We start from the raw sequence: 21,996 nt of genomic DNA, 5'->3' as shown, positions 1-21,996 counted from the left end.
CATAAGATATGCTGATTACCTAGTTTGCATTGCTTTGAATATGGAAGAACTTCAGAACTTGCTTATTGCTGTGAACAGTGTCAATAAGAAATATGGAATGACGATCAATGTTAGAAAGGCAAAAGGTATGAAACAGTGATGCATAAGGTGGGCAACACCTATACCTTGATGATGGAACAAGTGAATGGAACAAGTGAATAAGTTCCCCTATTTGGGGAGTCTAACAATAGACAGAAGATGAGATGAAGAAATCAAGTGAAGAATTCATCTTGCAAAAAATGTTTTCAACAACTTTCAAATACTTCTGTGTTGTCAAATGCTAAAACTGCACATAGACACCTCTCCTGTAGGGATGTGAGAGCTGGACACTTCAAAAGGACACAAGAGAAGACTCAGAGCTTTTAAGTTTTGGTTTTATAGAGTGTTAAAAACTACGAATGAAGAGGTGATGAGAAGGATGAATTGAAAAGAGCATAATTACACACGACCCTAAGTAAAAGAATAATATCTTTTTGTGGACACATAGCTCATCGATTGCAGAGCAACTCACTTCCAGCATTCAAACTACCAAACAAGATTGCAGGAAAACCAGGAAGAGGGAGGTAGGACAGCCAGTTATGTTACAAACATCATCTGATTGACTGGTAGCCAAAGGAGAGTGGAAGTTTTATAACTCTGACATGACTGTGGGAGATAGACGTTGGTGGTCGACATCCTCCTCATTGGAGACATCACTTGAAGAAGACTGCTTGGAGCTAGAGCTGGGACATTTCTTATACAGTGCTTTTTTCGGTGAAATTAAAATTGCAGATTAGGCAACACCAAAATGTTCTTTGAATTTATGTCAATTTTGCCAAATTGTTTGGTCAAAACAAACAAAATGGAACATTTCCTTTTGATGTTTTCATTGTTTGTTTCAAAATTTCCTTTAATTTTATTTTTAAAGTGCTTAGAAATGGCCAAAATCAAAACTAAATATTTAAATTTTGTTGAAACAAAGCATTGTGTTTGGCCCAAAACAATTTTTTTTAACTTTTCAGTTTTCCAAAAATTTCTAAGAATGTTATTTTTGGTTCACCCCAAAACAAATTTTGTTTTAGATTTTTTTGGATTTTTCAGCAAACTGAAAAATCCGTTATTCACCCAGCTCTACTTGGAGTTCCCTAAAAGCTAACCTCAAAAACATTGAAGATGCTCTAATTTTCTGTTATAACGCAATCCACAAGGTACAAAAACATTTCTAAGGATTCTCTGATGATGGTTAATGTTCATTATCTCAAATGAATGTTCATAAATAAGCATATAAAAGGGAAGACATAGGTCAATATATAAGTTTTTGAGTCAGGCTGTCTCTAAATAGTAGCCAAACTACAGGCTAATAAGCCTGGGAAATAAGATGCTAAGATAAAGAAGAATCAGTTTCAGCAGTTTCCTGCAATTAGTTACATGTATTCTTTTTTAGGTACATGAATTAACCTGGATCTTTCAAGTTAAGTGAATACTAATGTTACATCAGGGGTGAAAGTAACTTAAAGGACTTACTGGTACGCCGGAGTCCTGAGCAGGAGGCATGGCCTCAACTGGAAAAGGCGGGGCCTTTACATCAAGATTTAAAGGCCTAGGGGCTGCGGCTGCGGCTGGGAGCCCCAAGCCCTTTAAAGCACCCCCAGAGCTACCAGCTGCAGAGACAGCTGGGACCCCAGGGCTCCAGCAGGGGGGCTTGGGCAGGGCTTGGGCGGTGCAGCCGGAGCTCCTGGGCCTTTAAATCTTGATTTAAGGGGCTTGGGTATTTAAAGGCCCTGCTTCTTCAGGTCGAGGACACCCCCCCCTGCTCAGGACTCCGACGTACCAGTAAGTCCTTTAAGTTACTTTCACCCCAATGTAATATTAGTATTCACTTAACTTGAAAGATCCAGGTTAATTCATGAACCTAAAGAAGAATACATGTAACTAATTGCAGGAATACATGTAACTAAATCGCCACCAGAGCCCTGCTGCCACTACCCCGGGGCTCTGGCAGCGGGGCTCAGGCAGCACTTTAAAGGGCCTGGAACTCCCCACAGCGGCCGGAGCCCCGGGCCCTTTAAATCACTGCCGGAGCCCTGCCCCTGCTACCCCAGGGCTCCGGCAGCAGGGCTCAGGCGGTGATTTAAAGGGCCCAGGGCTCTGGCCGCTGCAGGGAGCCCCAGGCCCTTTAAATCACCAGCCTGGGGAAGCTGTACCAGCTTACTTTCACCTCTGTGTTACATCATTATTTAGTCAGCCTTACTCAAGCTCAGTAGAAGTTTTCCTGATTAAACACTCAGTTGGAAGCTGCTAAGAGAGTGGTCATAGAAAAGCCAAAATCTTACTTCAGTGAAAAGATGAATGATCTATTCATGCTTCAATTACAGTTGGATATATAGGCCAAGATTTTCAGATGTAGTAGCCTGCATTTAGGCTCCTAAATCTTGGCCAAGACACTAATTACTGACTAATGAACATTCATGGCATGGTAATGTCTCTCTCCTTAGAGGTTTAGGGCCCCATTAATACTCAGATAAGGTGTGCATTACACCAGATGTGATTCCATTCATTGAAACGAGCCTACTTGTGCAGTAATGTAATATTCAGAAAATTAGAATCTAGTCCATAATTAGTAGAATTCAACAATATAGACCTAGGCACAGCTTGAATACCTTGACCTCTCAAAGTGCTTTATTATACAGAACTGATGAACATCTGTCATTTGGTAGACACCCAGCTACCATTCCATGCCAGCATACTCCATAACAGCTTTCCTGATACTGAAGTCAAGTTTCTTGTTGGTGGTTTTCTGCAGAGTAGTTTGGCGGTATAGAAATCTATTCCTCTGATAAGTCAAAACCACAAGACAAACCTGTTATCAGAAACACTTAAACAGTTTTCTTAAACATGGTTTTAACAGTAAAGGTTGCTAAAGAAACATGCATTTTGCTCTCTGTAATTTAGATTTCATACTGAAATTTCAGTAAAATGCATGTCCCTAATTTGCCAAAGCACTTAAGCACCTGCTTAAATTTAAGTATACGTGCAAATACTTTCCTGAATGAAGATCCTTCCCTGCATTTGCTGTGGTTAGAATATACTCAATTTAACTAGTAAAATACCACCCAACGGCCAGATTCTGTCACTTTTACTCTCACTGAGTCAAAGATTCATAGATTTTTATGGACACTGTGATTAGCTATAAAATTTCCTTTAGTAATTACTGCATCAAGTCCAAGCAGTGAAATCAGTAGGACTAGTTGTGGAATAAAGTCCTAATCAATGTGAGTAAAGGTGGAAAAATCTGTCCCTAAATATTTAGATTAGATATAGATAGGAAGAAACATAACCTTATTTATGGAGCTATAGCTCTAATGTGTTTTACTGTATGTTTAGTACCATATACATTATGCTTTACAAAGATCAGTAATGAAATGATTCAGTGAACGAGAATAATAGATGAATAAAAGGTTAGGAATAAATCCTTCTTCTAAAAGGGCATGTACAAAACCACATAATAAATATATCCCAGAGGAAAAACTTGAAATGACAAGTCCACACATCTGCTAATCCATTAATTTAGTGCAAAGTTTAGGTATCTTTAAGGTTTATCTAGCATTCAGATTCTAGAACAGAGTGTCCAGGGTGGAGAGATCAGAACTCTGTAAAAAAACATTAAAACATCAAAGGGATTTTCCGTCCAACACAAAGTTAGAAGGAAATTAACAGTAACAGTTGCTGGCTATATTCCATCTTCAGATATAAATGTTGTGGCATGCACAATATTTTTAATCAGAGCTGTACCTTAATATTGTATATGAAGAGTTGGACAGAACTTCTTACAAAAATGTGATTTAATCTAGGCGGTGAAAAAATAAATTTAAAAATAAGCACACCCATTATATATCTACAAGGTGTTCTGCCAATGAGCTAGCTTGATTAACTAAATGCTACAATGCCCCTTAAAGAAACATTTTAAATTCCATACATATAAAACTCATATGGATGAATCTAGGGAAATGGAATCCTTGCACTTCTGTAGGTCTAGGGACTTTTCTGTAGCAACCTGCACGGAACTTGGAGGGAGCAGCACAGGCTGTAGAATGGAAGGGTCTAGGGACGGAGGAAGGAAGTCATTCTGTGAGCATATAGCTGCAATTGAAGCATCCCTGTAAACAGTTCTCTAAAGAAAGAGCCAGTTTCATTTTACAAGCATGAAGTCCTTATGTGTTGTTATCCAGCACATGGGACACAAAACACTTCCTTACACTGGATGAAATCCTGACTATTGGAGTCAATAGCAAAGCTTCCATTGACTTTGGGGAAGCCAAGATTTCATTTATATTTATATGTTTATATTTCTTGCTCCCCTCACATGGGCAGGGAGCAGAGAATTCTTGTTTGTTTGTTTTTGTTTTGCTGATGCAGGCCTTAAGTGCCAGTCTCTTTCTTAAGCTTTTCTAGGAATTCAAGATGCAATAGACGTTGGTATGGAGTTGGCATATGTGAAACATTGAGGGGCTATGATTAAACTTAACTTTTGTTGTGTTGGAAACAGGAAAAATGTGTTTGTCTCTAAACTGATATTCTTTCAGAATGAAATAATTAGACAGCTATACAGCAACTCTCTGTTAGACATTGAAATGCACCTTCTGTACACAGTGACATCTTGTGGTTTTCTCATGGACTTCTCCCTTCTGTAAGTCTGAAGAATTCTCTTTACTTGACCAATTGCAAATTCTGTGGGAGGAAGTTTCTCTCTAAATTATGCCTGATGTTTCAATGAATTATTTAGCCGAGATAATTTTTCTGCTAGTAAGACATTTTAAACTGTATCCTGCACACAGCATGACAGTTAGAGACATGAAAAGAAAAACACTTTCACTTATTCCAGTTTCACTCATTTATCACTTGCTAACTGAAAGGCAATTCCCTTTATTTCACACAGAGGGAGATTGTGGTGCTAAGAGGCCTTAAGTTCAAATTAGCAATGTTTACATTGTGACTTAAAGCCAATCTCTACATCAATTATTACAACAGGAGATTTATTTTAAAATAGTGTCTCCCATCACCCCCCAAGTCGAACTCTTCCTCTCATAAGAATTACCAAGCCTGTAATTACTCCCATATGACTGATTAGTGACTTTATGTCAGGAGACTGCTCTTATATTTGAAAAATCTTCTAAAGATACAAGCTTTGCCAACAGTCTTTCTGAATGAGGCTCATTCTATTGTAATTAGAGCTGACCAAAAATTGGCAAAAATAAAACTGAAAACATTCCATCAATTGTTTTTGCCATTTTTTGTGAGAAATTTTTATTACAATTTTTGTTGCCATTTCAATTTTTTTTGACTAACTCCAATTCTGATGCACATCTGTTAAGCATCCTAGAGGACTCTATGACCCCAGTGTTCAGAGTCTTAATAATCCTTAAAACAAACTTTCTGCTGTTTTGAGCAGAGACTAAAAAATGTTGCCCCTTGCTCTCCTCTACTTGAGAGCCAAAATCTAGCTCTTCCCCCTCTGATCTAAAGTAAATTAAAAAACTTATATTTAAAACAATGAGCAGATAGAGGGGGTGAAACCCTGATCCTACCACATAGAAACATTTGGTAAAAGGCTGGCCTATCAGTTTAAAGAGATTAACAAGGGAAGAGTTGGATTACCAGCAGAGGGGGTCACAAAGTGGGCAAGAGAGACCACCAGAAGATTCTCACTGTTATATCACCATTTCTCTCCATGTTTAGGATTCCAAGCCTCCCACCTCTAGAGGGACTGAATGAGGTATATCACTAGGACTACTTGTATGAGTATATGCTCGCCAACGCCAGTAGGGATTGCTCAACATAAGTTCAGTGCAAAGCAAGGTCTTTCCTGTACCAATGCATGTATGTGTGCGTGCTTCCTGACTGTGCATTTTTAAGAAACTCTTAATGTACAAAGTGGTTAGTAAAATAGGTAAAACACAGAAGTTGTGCCTATGCTGTAGAGTACAATCTAGAGTGTCCAGGATGGTAGGTAGACTCTTGGGGTGGCATTAAGTAGATGGCAAAACATAAAGAAGTGGAGAGGAGAGTGAAAAAGCCCAGGGTCAAATGCTCATTTTAGTTACACCAGAAGAAATCTGAGGTAATTCCACTGATTATGGGAATTATCCTGGATTTACTCCAGTGTAACAGATCAAAGTTTGGCCCATCTGGGGAGGAATTAGAAGATGACAACAAAAAGCACAGAAAGAAGATGACATTTTTGTACCTATTATAATAAGTCATCTGTGTGTGTGTGTGGGGGGGTAAACTGTGGGCCTGATTCACCACTGTGATATTCCAGTTTTATGCCAGTGTAACTCCATTGATTTCCATGAGCTACGCTAAAATAGAGCTGGAATAACACAGTGGTGAACCAGACACTATGACTTCTTTCTGAGGGTCTCATTTTATAAATAAATGCATCAAGATTTACTTTTGAGATTTAAGATGGCTCCATATTCCCTTGAGGAAAATTACAGTCTCAGTATGTACGTCTTAGGGGAATGTTGATCCTTGTAAATTATGAAAGAGGGTTTCGTTTCATGTCCAGAATTATTATGCAGTCATCAGAATTATTATGGGTCGCTAGGTATTGCTGCCCCTCTTATGCAGCCAGCACTCCTACCAGATTTTGTAGTGAGACTCGCTCCCATGGGGCTGTCTTTGCAGCAGACACTAGCATGTCTAGAGGAAATGGCTCTATTGTATTTTTTTGTTTTAAAGTTCATTTTAAAAATTGCTATTAGATGGGATTTATTCTAACAAAGAGCATGGTTGCTCCTGGTTGGCACTGCTAATGTTTACTCCTTAATCACTGATGCCGGAAATGCAGAACTAGGCAAACATGATCAGGCTAATTTATCTGGAGGTAAAGCTTTTAAATGGGCAACCAGCTGATCCATTTGACCTATGGCATTCCTGGTGTTAATGGGTCTTAGAAACCACCTGGCAGGGATAAAAAGCCAGGAGGTTCTGGAGTTATATGCTGTACAAAGTGGGGCTGTGCTGAGGTTGATTAGGTTTGGGGACACTTCAGCCAACTGTGTTTGGGCTGGTGTCTGTTGTGCAGAGTAATATGTAAATATTAGAGCTAAATTAACAATACACCAGGGCACATCCATTTCTCTCACATACAGCCTGAGTCATCAGGCTATATGATGGAGAAGTGCAGGTAGACTAGGGAGATGAAATCTAGCCTCCAGCCTGGGATTAGGGCATGAGATCGCAATGCAGAGCCCCTCCATGCCACTTGATCTGTGCCAACTCAGATTCAAGGGTCCATCCCCTGGCCTGCCCCTGTGCAGCCCTCCACAGTAGCTTATGTCAGACTTTCAATGGAGGTCTCTTCCTCAGTATTCAAGGAGTGTGCTAGCACCATTACATTGCAGCTCTTCCTGCAGGTCCCAACAGTTTTTGCCTTATGGAAAAGTCTTACAGAATTTAATAGAAAATTGTACATTTTTTCAATCGGCTTTTGGACCATCCGAAATTATTGAAGAGAGAATTCTATCCCTGGCGTAGAATTCTATAATATGGTAAAAACTGTGTAGAAAGAGTGTAATTCTCTGTGGGCCGGTAACTGGGGTATTTCAGTTTTATGCTGAAATCAACCCCATTGAAGTTACATTGACATAAAGCTGGAGAATCCTCTCCTACAAGTAGTAAATTCTGTAAAACACAGGTAGATGTCTGTGGGTTCAGGAGTAGGGGTCTAGTTTAAATACATTACTTTACAGCAGTGCCTGGATTTAATTTGAGTCATTAAGTATGTTGTAACTATTTTTATTTTAAGTAAGGCATTCAGAGGCCTTGGTACCTAATACATAAGGAATATTTATTATTATTTATTTTAGAACAGGCAGCCTTGTCACTAGCTTAGAAAATCCATGGCATGTAACTTTGTATTAGATTCTAGTGTCATGACTTTTTTAAAGGCCACAAACAGTGATATACTTTATTCAATTTATTAAAGCAATACTGATTAAGGCCCTGACCCTGGAAAGTGATAAATCCTTGCGGAATCTCATTGGTTCCAGCGGGGCTCAGTACAGGCGTAAGTGTTCATACAAGTCAAGCTCTTTGCAGGATAAAGGCCTAAAAATGACAGGCAAAATGGGTGACTTAGTTCTTAGCATTAATCAGCCAACTGTGCCACTGTGTTACTTACTCTGTTCTCTCAGATTAACATTATTATGCTCTAGAAATCCCTTGTGCACACAAGGCATTGATCCATTCAGTCTATCCTAGCCTAAATTCCAGGAGCTCCATTGGTGAAGGTGCCTGACTCAACACGCTACAGTAGGTTTCATATGCTACTAACCTACCAACAGCACATTGTAGAAGAAGCAAGGGAAGAATGGCGTGGGCTGGTGCTTCTACCCTATATTTTTTATTAATATTTCCTGTACAGATCGTGTTATTAGGGTTCCCTGTAAGACCAAGCAATAATTTAGATGCTGATTAGAGTATGAAATGCAGTGGAACTGTAAAATACTTACTCTCTTGTCAGCCCTAGAATAAAGGCGGAAAAAACTGCCTCCAGCTACACTTACCCTGGCAGCTGGGATACTGTAGTTTAATGAGGCACTTTTTCAGTGCAGAGGTTTACAGAGGCACACACTAATGCTCAGCAGGATTTGCCGTATTTCTTAGTAATTAAATGAAATTACATACGCCTCAGCAGTAGAGTTTTCCTGGAGAGACATAGACAAAAGGAAACCAGACAATTCACTTTGTCAAAGTGTTTCACATGTTTGCCTGACTAGATATTTTTCAATTTCTTAGCTCAGTCACGCAACAAGATAGCTTGAGAAGTGGTTAGAGCAGTATGGAAAATCCTCACTGCAGGTTAAAAGCAGAGAATGTAACGTTTTTGAAATTGGCTTGATTTTTTTGTTGTGTGGAAAATAGAGGGGGGGCAGAAAATAAATAATACTAAGACATTGAATTTCTAAGCTACATTCCATCTGAAATGCTTTCTGAACACCAGTTAATGTAGCTGCATAATATCCCTTCGAAACAGGTAGGTAGGTATCACTCATTGAGGAGGAAAATGAGGCACACAAAGGAAAGCGAACATTTTCCGAAAATTGCACATTCATCTGCTCCCATAGATGGCACAAGAAATTACCAATTATGTCAGAAACTAGTCATTTGCTCATGCAGTTACTGAGATTATATGTTTAACTGCAGCTATTGTCTGTACAATTTAGGTGCACAATTGCAGATGCAGTTTTCTGAAAACATGGGCCTAAGGGACTTTCATAAAGTTACACAGAAAATCCAAACAGAGCATGTCCACTGAGTGCCTGAATCAAGGCCTTCCATGTACCTAGTGAAAAAAGTTTCCTTTGCCTCATTCACACCCCAAGATGGTCATGTTGACATACAGAACTAAGAAGAACTGAATCTTTTTTTTTTCCACCTAAGAAAATGATAAAATTTCAGCACAAGTCAAATTCACAGACATCAGCATTTGGTCCATTTATTTCACATAAAAATAACCAATTCATATTTGCTGATAGACATGGCATTATTTTGCTAGAAAGAAATTTTGACATGTGAATATTAATGAAACAAAAACTGGTTGAACGAGTTTCCAGGAGCGGTAACCTTTGATTTCTCTCTAGTTTAAGCTTTAAAATCCCTTCCAATGTAACGTTTCACATAATAAGCCAGATTCCTGGCTCTGTTCCACCTGCTTTGCTTGTTCCAGTGTCACAAAGTAGCAGAGCCGGCACTAGGCATAAGCAGACTATACAATTGCTTAGGGCTCTGAGCAGCTCAAGGGGGGCCCCTATTAATTATTAGTATGTGTTGTGTGTGTATATGGGGGAGGGAGTATTTCTGCTGAGGACCCCCAATGGGCTAGCACCGGCATTGCAAAGAAGCCAGAAACCCTCCAGCTGATGATTCTCCCAGCCCTATTGAAAAGCGGGCATATCTGGAGGAGGATCGAAGGACGGCACCACAGACTGGTGGCTGAGCCTCTTGTCCATGTGGCAGTGGAGGGATGTGCGTGTAAAAGGGGCTTGAGGGATGCTCCAGACCATTGCACCATATCCATGGTGCACCCAAACCAGCCATCAGCTATCCAGACCCATTTCCCTGGGGCTCCATCACTTTGTTTAGCTCCACTGTGTCTTCTCTTGCAGAAGTAGTGTATACAGGCACTTCTCACTGCATGGACAGTGAAAAGGGAAAAGCCAAGACCAAAATGGAGGGGTAGTGCAGTAGGAATGCAGCTGCTTCAGAAGCAAACAGACAGACGATTGGAGCTGCTCAGAAAATTTTCCTGTGGACAATTTTGACCTTTTAGTGAAAACAAAAAACAAAACAAAACAGAATTCAGCCCAAAAGTGAAAGGTTTTGTTTTTCAGCCTAAAAGTGCTTTATTTTCCACTTCATTTCACTCTTTCACGCCTTTCCTTTTTCTAATGGGAAAAGGGTGTTGAAATTAAAAAAGTAAGAGAGTACGATTTTAATCTCCAAAGTAAAACAAATGAACCCAACCAAAATTAAATGAAAATTTTTGAAATATGAAATTTTTTCACTGGGGGTGAACCAGTGAAACCAGCTCAACTCCTGAGTCCCTGTCCAGTGTCATAACAGCAAATTTATCCTTCCTCTCTGCTATTTTATAAACAGTTGGGCTGCCCAGGCTGAACCCAGGGCAGAAATTGATCCTTTGTTGTACAGGAATATTGCAAGGGGCAAGGTTGCTGGGAGAGTCTAGTGTGACCCAATTGTGCCTCCTAGTGGAGTAGAGTGAACTGCAGGGTTTTTTCTGAGCACGCACACACATTTCTCAGCAATTATACCTGCCACTCACCGAGCTTTTTCTGTGCTGGCAACTGCTCTCTGCAACCTGTTCTGCCTTCCCTGTGCCCAACTGAAAACTGGAGCAGAGGTTTTTATTTGTTCTTAGGACTGGAGGAGGAAGCAGATTACTTAGTCTGATGAGATATGATTTTACAGGATGACTCCATTGGGAAGGCCACTGGTGAGATCAGAGGCCAAGTCATTTAAAATATGTCACCTCATGCCCTGCACAGTTGCCGTGAGTGCATTAAGTCTATCCGATGGGAGAAGAGGGAAGGGAGGCAGATGTGTAATGCTCATGTTTCCTGTCTCCATTCTCATTCTAAAGAGACCACATTGCTCTCTGCACAATATGGTCATATTTCTTTGCAAAACTAATAGGGATTTGCTGGGAAACTGATAATCAAATAGAGCTGTGGTAGTTCTGACTGCCACCCAAAGCATGGCCAGCTTCTGACTTCTTTTATAACAGGGTGACTCTGGTGTAACTCAACTAACTGCATGCTGATGTGGGTATGAGGATATGTCTGTGCTAACAAGCATTATAAATTGATCTGCACTGAAGACTTTCAGTAAAAGAATGTGTCTCCCTCCATTTTGCAGAAATGTCACTGGGCCAAATCTTGCACCTTTCCCTCAAATGCCAGTGAAAGTGAGTGGGAGTTTGCAATGAGCAAGACTCTGATCCTGAAATGGGATCTGGGCAGCCAGACTCCTGCATCTGGTTGGACCCTCCTTGATTTCAATGGAGCTCCACAAAGTGCAGAGATCTACCTCCATGAATTTCACTTCAGGATCAGGCCTCATGTAAGACTGTTATTTATGTAGATAGACTGATAAAAGTGCCCATCCCAGGGCTTCAGGTTTGAGCCCTGGGTTTATAAAAATGGAGCACTGCTCTGTCTGAAACCACTGAGCAAAGGGAAGCCCTATATTTGAAGTCTTTGTTTACTCTGCCAGAGACTGAGCTTTACTTAATTCACATGGATTTAGAATCCCTTGAGCTTCAAATGTTATTAAGAGTCGACAAACTTTTCCCACCTTTCTTCAGCACAGGTGTGGTAAAATCAAATCAAACCTTCACCACTAATTTCGAGTGCATCTGCTTTAAAATATCTTGGGTACATACAAGTCTGTTCCCAGCTATCCAAATCCGTTTCTAATATGCCACATTAAAATCCAGTATGGAAAAATGCCATATGTTCAGATTTAAAATGTAATAAAATGATGTATAGTTGTATGATGGAAGAACATGGAGTGACACAAAAAATACTTACAAATAACAGAGTGTGATGAAATCTGTAAGGGAAATTATAGCCTGAATTTCAATTCATAAAAGCCTGGCCAAAATAATTTTCATTCTTAATGAGGTAATTGTCAGGGTATTAAATGTGAGTCCAAATAAATGTCTCTTTTTCTGTATAATCATAACAGACCTTGGGTGAAATCCTGGCCCCACTGTAGTTTTGTCATTAACCTCAGTGGGGCCAGGATTTCTCCTTTCATTATTAATCAGCTCCAATATTTATGACTTGTTTTAAATCATTCCTTGAACTCTCTCAAGGGGAGATAGCACCCAAAGAGCAATTTAGTAATGATATCAAGCTACCCATTCTTAACTGAGTTCATGGGGATTTAGCAATTAATACCAAGTCACCATAACAACCCACAATATATTGAATTCTGTCATTCACTTGGCTTTTTATTAAGGAGACAGAGATGCCTGGTTCAGTTAGTTCACAAAGATCATACTCTTCCCCTTCCTGCTTGCCTTTTCTTCCATTTCTCTAATGACTCAGGTCTTTTCTGTATGGGGGAATTTCCTGACAGGACTATACCAGCATAATTGTACCACTATAGTTATACCAGTAAAATTCACCATGTAGACACTCTCAATCGGGACGACAAGTGCCTTCTTCCCAATACCGCTTCTTACTGCTTTCAAAGCAACACAAGCTAACTAGGAAAAAGGCACTCATTCTTAAATCAAACTGTCTCCATGTAGGTATAACTATAGCACTATAATTACACGGGTATACTTCTGCTGGTTAATTTCCCCATGTAGATAGCCTTCAGTTGTCTGTTCACTCCACTTCACTCTCCACTCTTTGCTGTTCTTTCTCACCAAAAAAATCCATCCTTTCACCCCTGGCTCACTCTCACTGTCCACTTCCTCTGCTCCTAGTGTCATGCAGCTGAACACATTTGTGGGAAATCCTGGGACAATGTGGACATCAGGCTGCATGTTGACCAGGCCTTATCCGCTCGTCCCTCTACTATACATTTGTTTTCCCCTTCTTCAGATCTTCCATATTCCTTGCCAAACAGCTCCATTTCTCCAGCTGCATTGATTCTTTCACCCACAACTCCAGCCTCTTTCCTATACCTTCAGCATCCCCATAATACCTTCTGCCCCATCCTTCCTCTCTGAGTACAATCTCACTGACTGAGATTGACCAGATCCATTGTAACTTCTCCCCCCCTTCTTTCTCCCTTACACAAAAGCTAAAGTTTATGGTCTACTCTCTTCCACCAAACTGTCCATCTGTCCCATTGATCTCAACTCCTCCTGGCAACTAATCTCCATCACCACTGCCTCTCCAACCATTGCTCCCTCTTCTTTCTTCCCTTCACCTCTCAACTCATTGAATGCACTGTTTGTAACTGCTGCTCCAAGCCTGTCTCCTTTAGCTCTAAGCTGGATCATCTCCTTTCTGTTTCCTGATCTCCCCACTCTACTGAAATTGCAAACCCAATCAGTCATATGATTTCAGTGACTTAATTAAAAAATAATTGAATGGATTTTGTTCATTCCCAGATTTTCACAGAGGTGCGATGCTGGATATTTGGTGCTGATTGCATTAGAGCAACTTAAGTGGCTTTTTCTAAACCCACACATGGTCAAATCCTGTTCATGTCACTGACTTCAGTGTAAGTGCTACTGTGAGTAAGGTGAACAGGCTGGTTTAGCAGCAATGTCCATTGCTGATAGGTGTAATGTGACCCTGCTGAAAAGAACGGCGAAAGTGCAGGCTCTGTTGAGTAGAGCTGTGCAAACCTTAGGTAATGAAACTTGAAACCAGACAAAATTTTACTGATTGCAGGTTTTGTTCCCAGCCCAAGGTTCAGCTCAAGTTTTGTTGCAAAATTCACAACCCTGAGCAGATTTAAGATGGAATGTCACTAAACTCAGCTTTCACTGACCTTTGTTCTGAGCTTTGGATTAATTCAAACTCCAGCTCAAAATGAAACATGGGGTCCTGATCATGAAAATCCTTGACACTCTCAATTCCCATTGAAATCAAATGTCTCTCTTATCCACATTAATGATTTCCTATTTAGTGATTCAATCTTTAGCTCTCCAAGTGCTTTACGAAGAAGTGTAAATATCACTATCCCCATTTTATAGATAGTTAACTGAAAAATAACGTACCCAGGTTACACAACCGGCCAATGGCAGGAACAGGCCCCATGACTCTAAGCCTAAGCCTAGCACCCTATCTGCTGGCCCAAGGCTGCCCCCTTCTTTAGTAATGAACTCTAATATTTAGGGCCTGTTTTAATTCACCCTTTATACAGTGGAATATCAGTACTTTTAATGCATGTCTTATGCAGTCATATGTGGAGGAATTGCAATTAATCAGTTAATGTTTGTGCGGTTCTCAGATACCAAAGAGATGAGCACCATAGAATACACTATAAATAAATTAATTAAATATATTCTTCCTGGCTCTGATACAATAATCTCTCTCTCACTGGGCCCTATTTTCTCTTCAGGTACGCATGCACAAATTCACCAGACTTTAGTGGGAAGTGCGCAGGGGCATCTTAGGATGGAAGATCTTAGGGTGGGGCCCATGTGTCTTTTTGGTGAGAGATTTGTAGCACTATATTTTAATGTCACTTTATTTTAGAGCTCTATAATTATGTGGCATCAAAGGTCTTGTCCAGTAGATAGTGTAGTAATTGGCGAATCATCCTTGAGGATTGACGACTTACTTTTTGACCAATTGATTGCAACTAGGTGTTAGGATGCAATTGTCCTCCTATTCCAGGCACAGCATTGTACAGTGTAACAGATAAATTATAGGAGGTATTTACTTTCTTTAGAAGTACTAAATTTAGGTCATTGATGGAGACCGTGTATACCATGTAAATTAACCAACAGCACTATGTAATAACAAGAAACACTCTGTGGTCACTTCTGACCCTAAACCAGTGTGCTATCATGAAACTTTTAAACTGTAAATTTAGAAATAATTATATTTAGACTTGCTAATTTTATGTATAATTATATGGTACTCTTCAGTGATGTCATTTTGCTGTTATATTAACAATTTAACAGCTTGTAGCTGGTATGAATGATTATTAATTAGTTTCTATTTGTACCCATAAACTACTAGGTGTTTTGCAAACATAAAAGAAGGTGAAGTTCCTGTCCCAAGGGCTTGCAATCTAAGGGACAGATTTTCAAAAGAGCTCATCATCGCCTATTGTTCTGAACAGGAGCTGTTGAGTGCCGAGTACTTCTGGAAATCTGGCCAAAGCACTTATATGTTTAGAGGGTGTTGATCTCTTTGACCTACAGGACAGACAAAGGCTAGGTGAAACTTGTAAATCAGTGGAGTTATTCCTTATTTACAGTGGAAATACTATTGAGATCAGAATACAGTCCACAATATTTACCCTGGAAAAAACAAGTTTTTGGTACTCCCTTTTCTCTAATTGAATCTTTTCCCTTTTATAGAAATAGATGAGAAGAGAAAGAACAACTCACAAGGAGAAGTAAGTTAGTTACATTTTTTAAATAGTGGGCTATTGTTTAACAACCATTTTGAAATATATTAATTCTTGTTTTGCTGGTTTATACAATTGTTTATATTATCTGGCTTCCGTAACTGACACAGCTTTTAATGGATGAAGCTTCTAGATAAATGGCTTTGTACAAATACCTGTTGCTCCTTTAGTTCTGGTCAATTTCTCCATTTGTCTCTATTCAGGTTAATGAGCTCAACAAACGTCATTCAGGAGTACATGGGAGATTAGGGATTGCAAGCTTCCTTTCTAATTCTGTATGAAGGCCAGAACTAGTGCTCACTGAAATCAATTAATCTTTCCATTGACTTCAGTGGATGTTAGCTCAAGTATTACGTTTGCAATGAAGTCTAAGGTTAGTTCCCCCAGTCCCATATCTCTCTCCCCAAACTCTCCCACCTCCCTTCAATCTCTTTCTCTTGGTCTGGTGTTTTAAGGAGGCAAGCACTGCTTTAAATAGCAATGGGCAGTATTGTTTCAGACTTAGATCCAAACACAGACTTCTGAAGCCTTGCTGTGGTGAGGATCAACGGCTTGTCACACACTGAGTGTCAATAGCTCTCTTTGAATACAACAAATGTTTTATTCATAAACAGCATCTTTCCATCCATTATGATACAATAGGATAATAGTATTAGCCATATTTATGTGAAAGTGTTTTTCCTAAGAGCCAACTTAAATTAATGTCTGTTGAAAGACTAGATCTGTTAGAAAATACACTGACAGTGTACTAATCTCAAATACGCAGAGAAACATAAAGAGGCCTTTCAAGTGAATATTTAAGAAAATGATGAATTTCCATTGCATCACTATGATAAAATACAATAGGAAATTGATAAGATGAAAGAATAGTTCTCTTAGGCCTTGTCTACCCAGTTTTTGTACCTCTATAATTGTTTTGGTCAGTGATGTGACATTTTTTGAAACTATTATACCTTGTACAACTCCTAATATAGATGTAGTTATGCCATTTAAAGGGGGCTTATACCAGTATAGCTTAGTCCCCTTCCCATACAGAATAAAATAGATGGTTATAGACACTTTTATACCTGTATAATTACATCCACACAATAGCTTTAGCTATTCAGGTATAGTTACATATTAGTTAGATACTGGTATAGTACAACCTTTGAGTGTAGACAAGGCCTTAGTGTTGTACCAAACTTAAATGTGTCAGCAGAATTCCCTTACATCAAGCCCAACTAAAAGCATATAATTTGAATGTTTAAACTATTTATTATTTTAGGAGAGTTTCAATAAGAACATAAGAACAGCCATACTGGGTCAGACCAATGGTCCTTCTAGCCCAGTATCCTGTCTTCCAACAGTGGCCAATGCCAGATGATTCAGAAGGGATGAACAAAATAGGACAACTATTGAGTGAGCCATCCCCTGTTGTCCAGTCCCAGCTTCTAGCAGTCAGAGGCTTAAGGAAATCCAAAGCATGGGATTGCATCCCTGATTTTCTTGGCTAATAGCCATTGCTGGACCTATCCTCCATTAACTTATCTAATTATTTTTTTAATCCAGTTATACTTTTATCCTTCACAACATTCCCGGCAATGAGTTTGACTGTGCATTGTGTGAAGAAATACTTTCTTTTGTTTGTTTTAAATCTGCTGCCTAATAATTTCATTGCATGACCTCTGATTCTTGTGTTATGTGAAGGGGTAAATAATACTTCCTTATGCATTTTCTTCACTACATTCATGATTTTAGAGACATCTATCATATTGCCCCTTAGTTGTCTTTTTTCCAAGATGAAGAGTCCCAATCTTTTAAATTTCTCCTCATATGGAAGTTGTTCCATACCCCTAATCATTTTTGTTGCCCTTCTCTGTACCTTTTCCAATTCTAATTTATCTTTTTTGAGATGATACAACCAGAACTGCACACAGTATTCAAGATGTGGACATACCATGGATTTATATGGTGGCATTATCATATTTACTGTGTTTTTATCTATCCCTTTCCTAAAGGTTCCTATCATACTGTTAGATTTTTTTACTTCCACTGCACATTGAGTGGATGTTTTCAGAGAACTATCCAAAATGACTCCAAGATATTTCTTGAGGGGTAACAGCTAATTTGGACCCCATCATTCTGTATGTATAATTGGGATTATATTTTCCAATGTGCATTACTTTGCATTTCTCAACACAGAATTTCATCTGCCATTTTGTTGCCCAGTCACCCAGTGACAATCGGTTGGAAAAAAAGAGGTCTCGTCAGTTTGATTGTGCACTTTTATGAATGTCAGTATTTCTTTAATTATTCTAGAATTGAACATGTGAACATTACTTTTTTGGAGGCTTTTTTCTTTTGGATTATCACTTCTACTATTTATTTATTTGGTTGCACTATGTCTTTTACTGAATGATGATGAAAATAAACCTTTCATTCTTTCAATTCATGTAAATTTATATTTCCCATATGGGTAGCAATTTTATACGGAATGTTAGTTGTATATGATACTTTATTTTAATGCTGAAAAACACTTCTTTATATCCAGGCTTGTTTTAAAACAAAGTTGGGCTTATTTTACCCAAGAACCAAAAGAACTGCCTGAGGCCTTGTCTATACTACCGCGGTAAGTTGACCCAAGTTATGTGGCTTAGGCCGACTTACCGCAGTGTCTACACCATGTTGTGTAGACCGAAGGTGCTCTCCCATCAACTTCCCTTATTCTTCTCGTAGAGATGGAGTACTGGAGTCGACCAGAGAGTGCTCTGCTATTGATTTAGTGGGTCTTCACTAGACCCGCTAAATCAACACCCGCTGCATCAATTGCAGCAGTGCCAGTCGGTAAGTGTAGACAAGGTCTTAGACACAACTCTTTGTATCTAATCATGGCTTTTCATATAGGTAGGTGGTATCCCAGGAACTGGGATCTGATTCATACAACATGCCTTCTTTATGAAGAACTCTTACCATTGATACAGTTACCTTTGTGAATTCTGAGCAATTGTACGGTGTAAAGGTGCTTTAGTTCTGGATAGCAACAAAGGCTACAAAGTTTGTAGATGTAGGTGGGTATGTATTCAGATTCTGGGGGTTACTTCAGACCCATATCTACTGTAGGGTTGGCTGCGATCAGGTGAAAGGGGAACAATATATATTCCACAAGGCAAAAAAAGTGTTCCCAAAATTGCAAATCTCCCAGTTTGTTTTCCAAGTAACATGGATATTTCTCTATTAGAAGTGCAAATGCCTTATTCAAGAGGGCGTGCTACATGAAATATTACTGTAACACACATGAAGCATATCCGGAATAATCACACCACCATACTAAATAATAATTATCTGGATTGTCTACCACTGACTGAAGCAGAACTAATAGGAACTCAGAGGGAAAACAGGGCTATGTGAACAATACAAGCCATGTTGGGAAAAGAGGCAATGTAGAAAGACTGAATAACTGATAACTAGCAGACTTGATTCCCCCCACCTCCCCAGGAAATGGTCTGACATGGTTTGACACTTTCCTTCTATGTTTATTTAACCTCTTTCTCTTATTCCTAGTCACAGAATGCCTCCCCTAAGCAGAGGAAGCAGAGTGTGTACGCTCCTCCTGCCATCAAAGGTACTGTTCAGGTACTGTTTCTTGTTATGCTAATGCATGTTTTGTTTCTGCCCACTGATTTTCCACCATCTCTCTAGAATAAAAATCAACAACTAGATAAACAATGAGTACATTTGCCCATGGATAACTCAACCCAGGAATGGTTGGTTGCTTTAATTCTTATCTACCTGTGCATCTTATCTATGCATTTTCATACTTTGAATTAATTTCTCTCCACTTTTTCCTCTTGAGGTATCCTAGCAGCACTGGTATAAAGCAGTCATTACTTCTCAACTTCTAAATGCTATCACCAGCCTGTGGTAACACATGCTTAGATCCCAATCGTTCAGACCAGTACTTATGCTTTAAATGGAACTACTTGCATGAGTAAGTGTTTGCAGGATCTGGCTCATACAGTTCACTCATTCTTATTTAGAGCATTCCTTGGTGTTGTATCTTGCCTTTTGGGCATCTGCTAAAAGGATGGAAGGCCAAAGCTGCACACTGACGATCTGATCCTATGAGGTATAGAGCTCTTAGGCTGATATCATGAGGAATTGAGAATTCTCAGCATCTCCTGGGAGGGGTTTGGCCCAGATCCTCTAATATATTTAGGTGTCTAACTCCCATTGATTTCAAGTGAAGTTAACCCTAAATACCTTTAAGGATCTGGTCCTTAGAGATTTTCAGAATTTGGACCTGAATATGAGCAACACGAGTGGTAGTAGTGATCGGGACTCATGAACTTAGCCATGGTTTCTGAAATGATGCTGAACAGTGTTTGTCCTTGGCCACATTTGCAGCTAAGTATGTTCAGAACTCACTTTTACCTTTGATTGACACTTATTGCCAGCACTGGGTCATTTTCATAGTGCAGGCAAGGGTCCATTCTTGCAAGGTAGAAAATGTCTCCTGCCAGGTGCTGAGTGTCCTCAACTACTATTGCTTCTAATAAATGTAAGTGATCACATAGTAAAGAAGTAGAATGACTTTAAGTTAGCACTATTTCCTATAAAGCTACTAAATAATTATGAAATACCCCATACTATAATATGGTAGTTTAGCCTATAACCCAGGTACACATAACTTGTTCCATAATTTGAAATCTCCAGCTCTGCTCACAGTAGTAGCTATAATGATATTACCCATGTGCATGGGAATTATGTACCACGTTGGGGGTAATTATTTACTGCTATGGGTTAAAATTTCATTTACTGGATATTAGAAATATATTGCTCTATCCAATTATATTGATTCTCTAAAAGAAACAGTCTTGGTATGGGAATAATGTCTATTAACCTCACATTGTCTTGCTGTACACTAAGTTCAAACTAAAAGCTGTGTAAAAAAGTTCTGGGTGTATGCAAAAGTTCAATTTCTGTATTTCCTCATGATGATCTTGGTTGTCATAGGCCCACAAGCTTTAATATTCTCTTGGGGTATCAGGTTCATTTAGAAACTAGAGTTGCTTACTCGTTCTTTAGGATAGATGTAGGAATGGCTAATTTCTATTGAGATCCTCACTGCAGAGTGACAGATTTTCTAGTTAAAAATTATATGGTTTTCTCTGAGGTAGAAGAGCTCACAGCTGGGCTGAAATGGTTTGTAAATAAAACAAAGCAAAATACCACACGGCCACAAAGTTATCCCTAGATACTACAGACCAGATACTGCTCCCAGTCACATCACTGTGAACCTGAACAACTTATCAAGTAAATGAATTACTTTAATGTGAACCAAGAATCTTTTAGTTCATGCACCCAATGTTCAAACAGGGGAGTTGAAACTGTACTGCTCTTCACACCAGAATAGTCCAAACAGTGGGGCAGCATAGAATCATAGAACCATGGGACTGCAAGAGCCATCTAGTCTAACCTCCTCCCAAGATGCAGGATTTGTTGTGTCTCAACCATCCAAAGACAGATGGTTATCCAACCTCCTTTTGAAAACCTCTACTGAAGGAACTTCCATGAACTCCCTGTTCCATGGTTCTATTGTTCTTACAGTTAGGAACTTTTTCCTGAGATTTAATCTACATCTGCTTTGCTGTACTTTGAACCCATTGCCTCTTGTCCTGCCCTCTGTGGCAACAATGAACAACTTTTCTCCATCTTTTTTATGGCAACCTTTCAAGTATTTGAATACTGCTATCATGTTCCCCCTTAATCACCTCTTTTCCAAACTCCTCTTTTCAAGTTCTTCAGCCTTTGCTCATATGGCTTGCATTCTGTCCCTTTGATCATCTTTGTTGCTTGCCTCTGGATCCTTTCAAGTTTCTTCACATCCTTTCTATATATTGGTGACCAAAATTAGCTGCGGCCTAACCAGTGCCAAGTAGAGCAGTACTATCACCTCCCGTGACTTGCACGCTATGCCTCTATTAATGCAACCTAAAATTGCATTTGCCTTTTTTTTTTTTTTTTTGCAACAGCATCGCACCGTTGACTCTTGTTGAGGTTGTGATCCACCACAACTCCCAGATCCTTCTCAGCAATGCTGCTGCCAAACCAGTTATCCCCCATTCTGTATTTGTGCATTTGGTTTTTTTTCCCCTAAGTGTAGCACCTTACATTTATATTTATTGAATTTCATTTTATTGTCTATAGCCCAACTCTCCAATTTATCAAGATCCCTTTGAATTTTAGCTCTATCCTCCAAAGTGTTTGCAACCTCCTCCCCCCGCTCCCCTGAGCTTTGTGTCATTTGCAAATTTGATCAGCATGCTCTCTATTCCTACATCCAGGTCATTAATAAAGATGTTA

General features: G+C 39.3%; 1 protein-coding gene across 2 annotated transcripts in view; it reads left to right on the top strand.

Moving 5' to 3' along the window:
- The window catches only part of PPP1R1C (protein phosphatase 1 regulatory inhibitor subunit 1C), an 84,183-nt gene that overhangs the window by 21,859 nt on the left and 40,328 nt on the right, over nt 1–21,996 (top strand). The window contains exons 3-4 of one of the 2 annotated variants that reach the window (XM_054044363.1): nt 15,605–15,642; nt 19,195–19,255. In XM_054044363.1, the coding sequence (XP_053900338.1) occupies nt 15,605–15,642; nt 19,195–19,255 (99 nt within the window). Of the gene's footprint in view, nt 1–15,604; nt 15,643–19,194; nt 19,267–21,996 lie in introns of both variants that reach the window. The other variant, XM_054044364.1, reaches the window with a different exon arrangement.

This window comes from Malaclemys terrapin, chromosome 11 (genome assembly GCF_027887155.1).
Source record: "Malaclemys terrapin pileata isolate rMalTer1 chromosome 11, rMalTer1.hap1, whole genome shotgun sequence".
Lineage (NCBI taxonomy): Eukaryota > Metazoa > Chordata > Testudines > Emydidae > Malaclemys > Malaclemys terrapin.
This window is presented reverse-complemented; position numbering and strand designations above follow the sequence as displayed.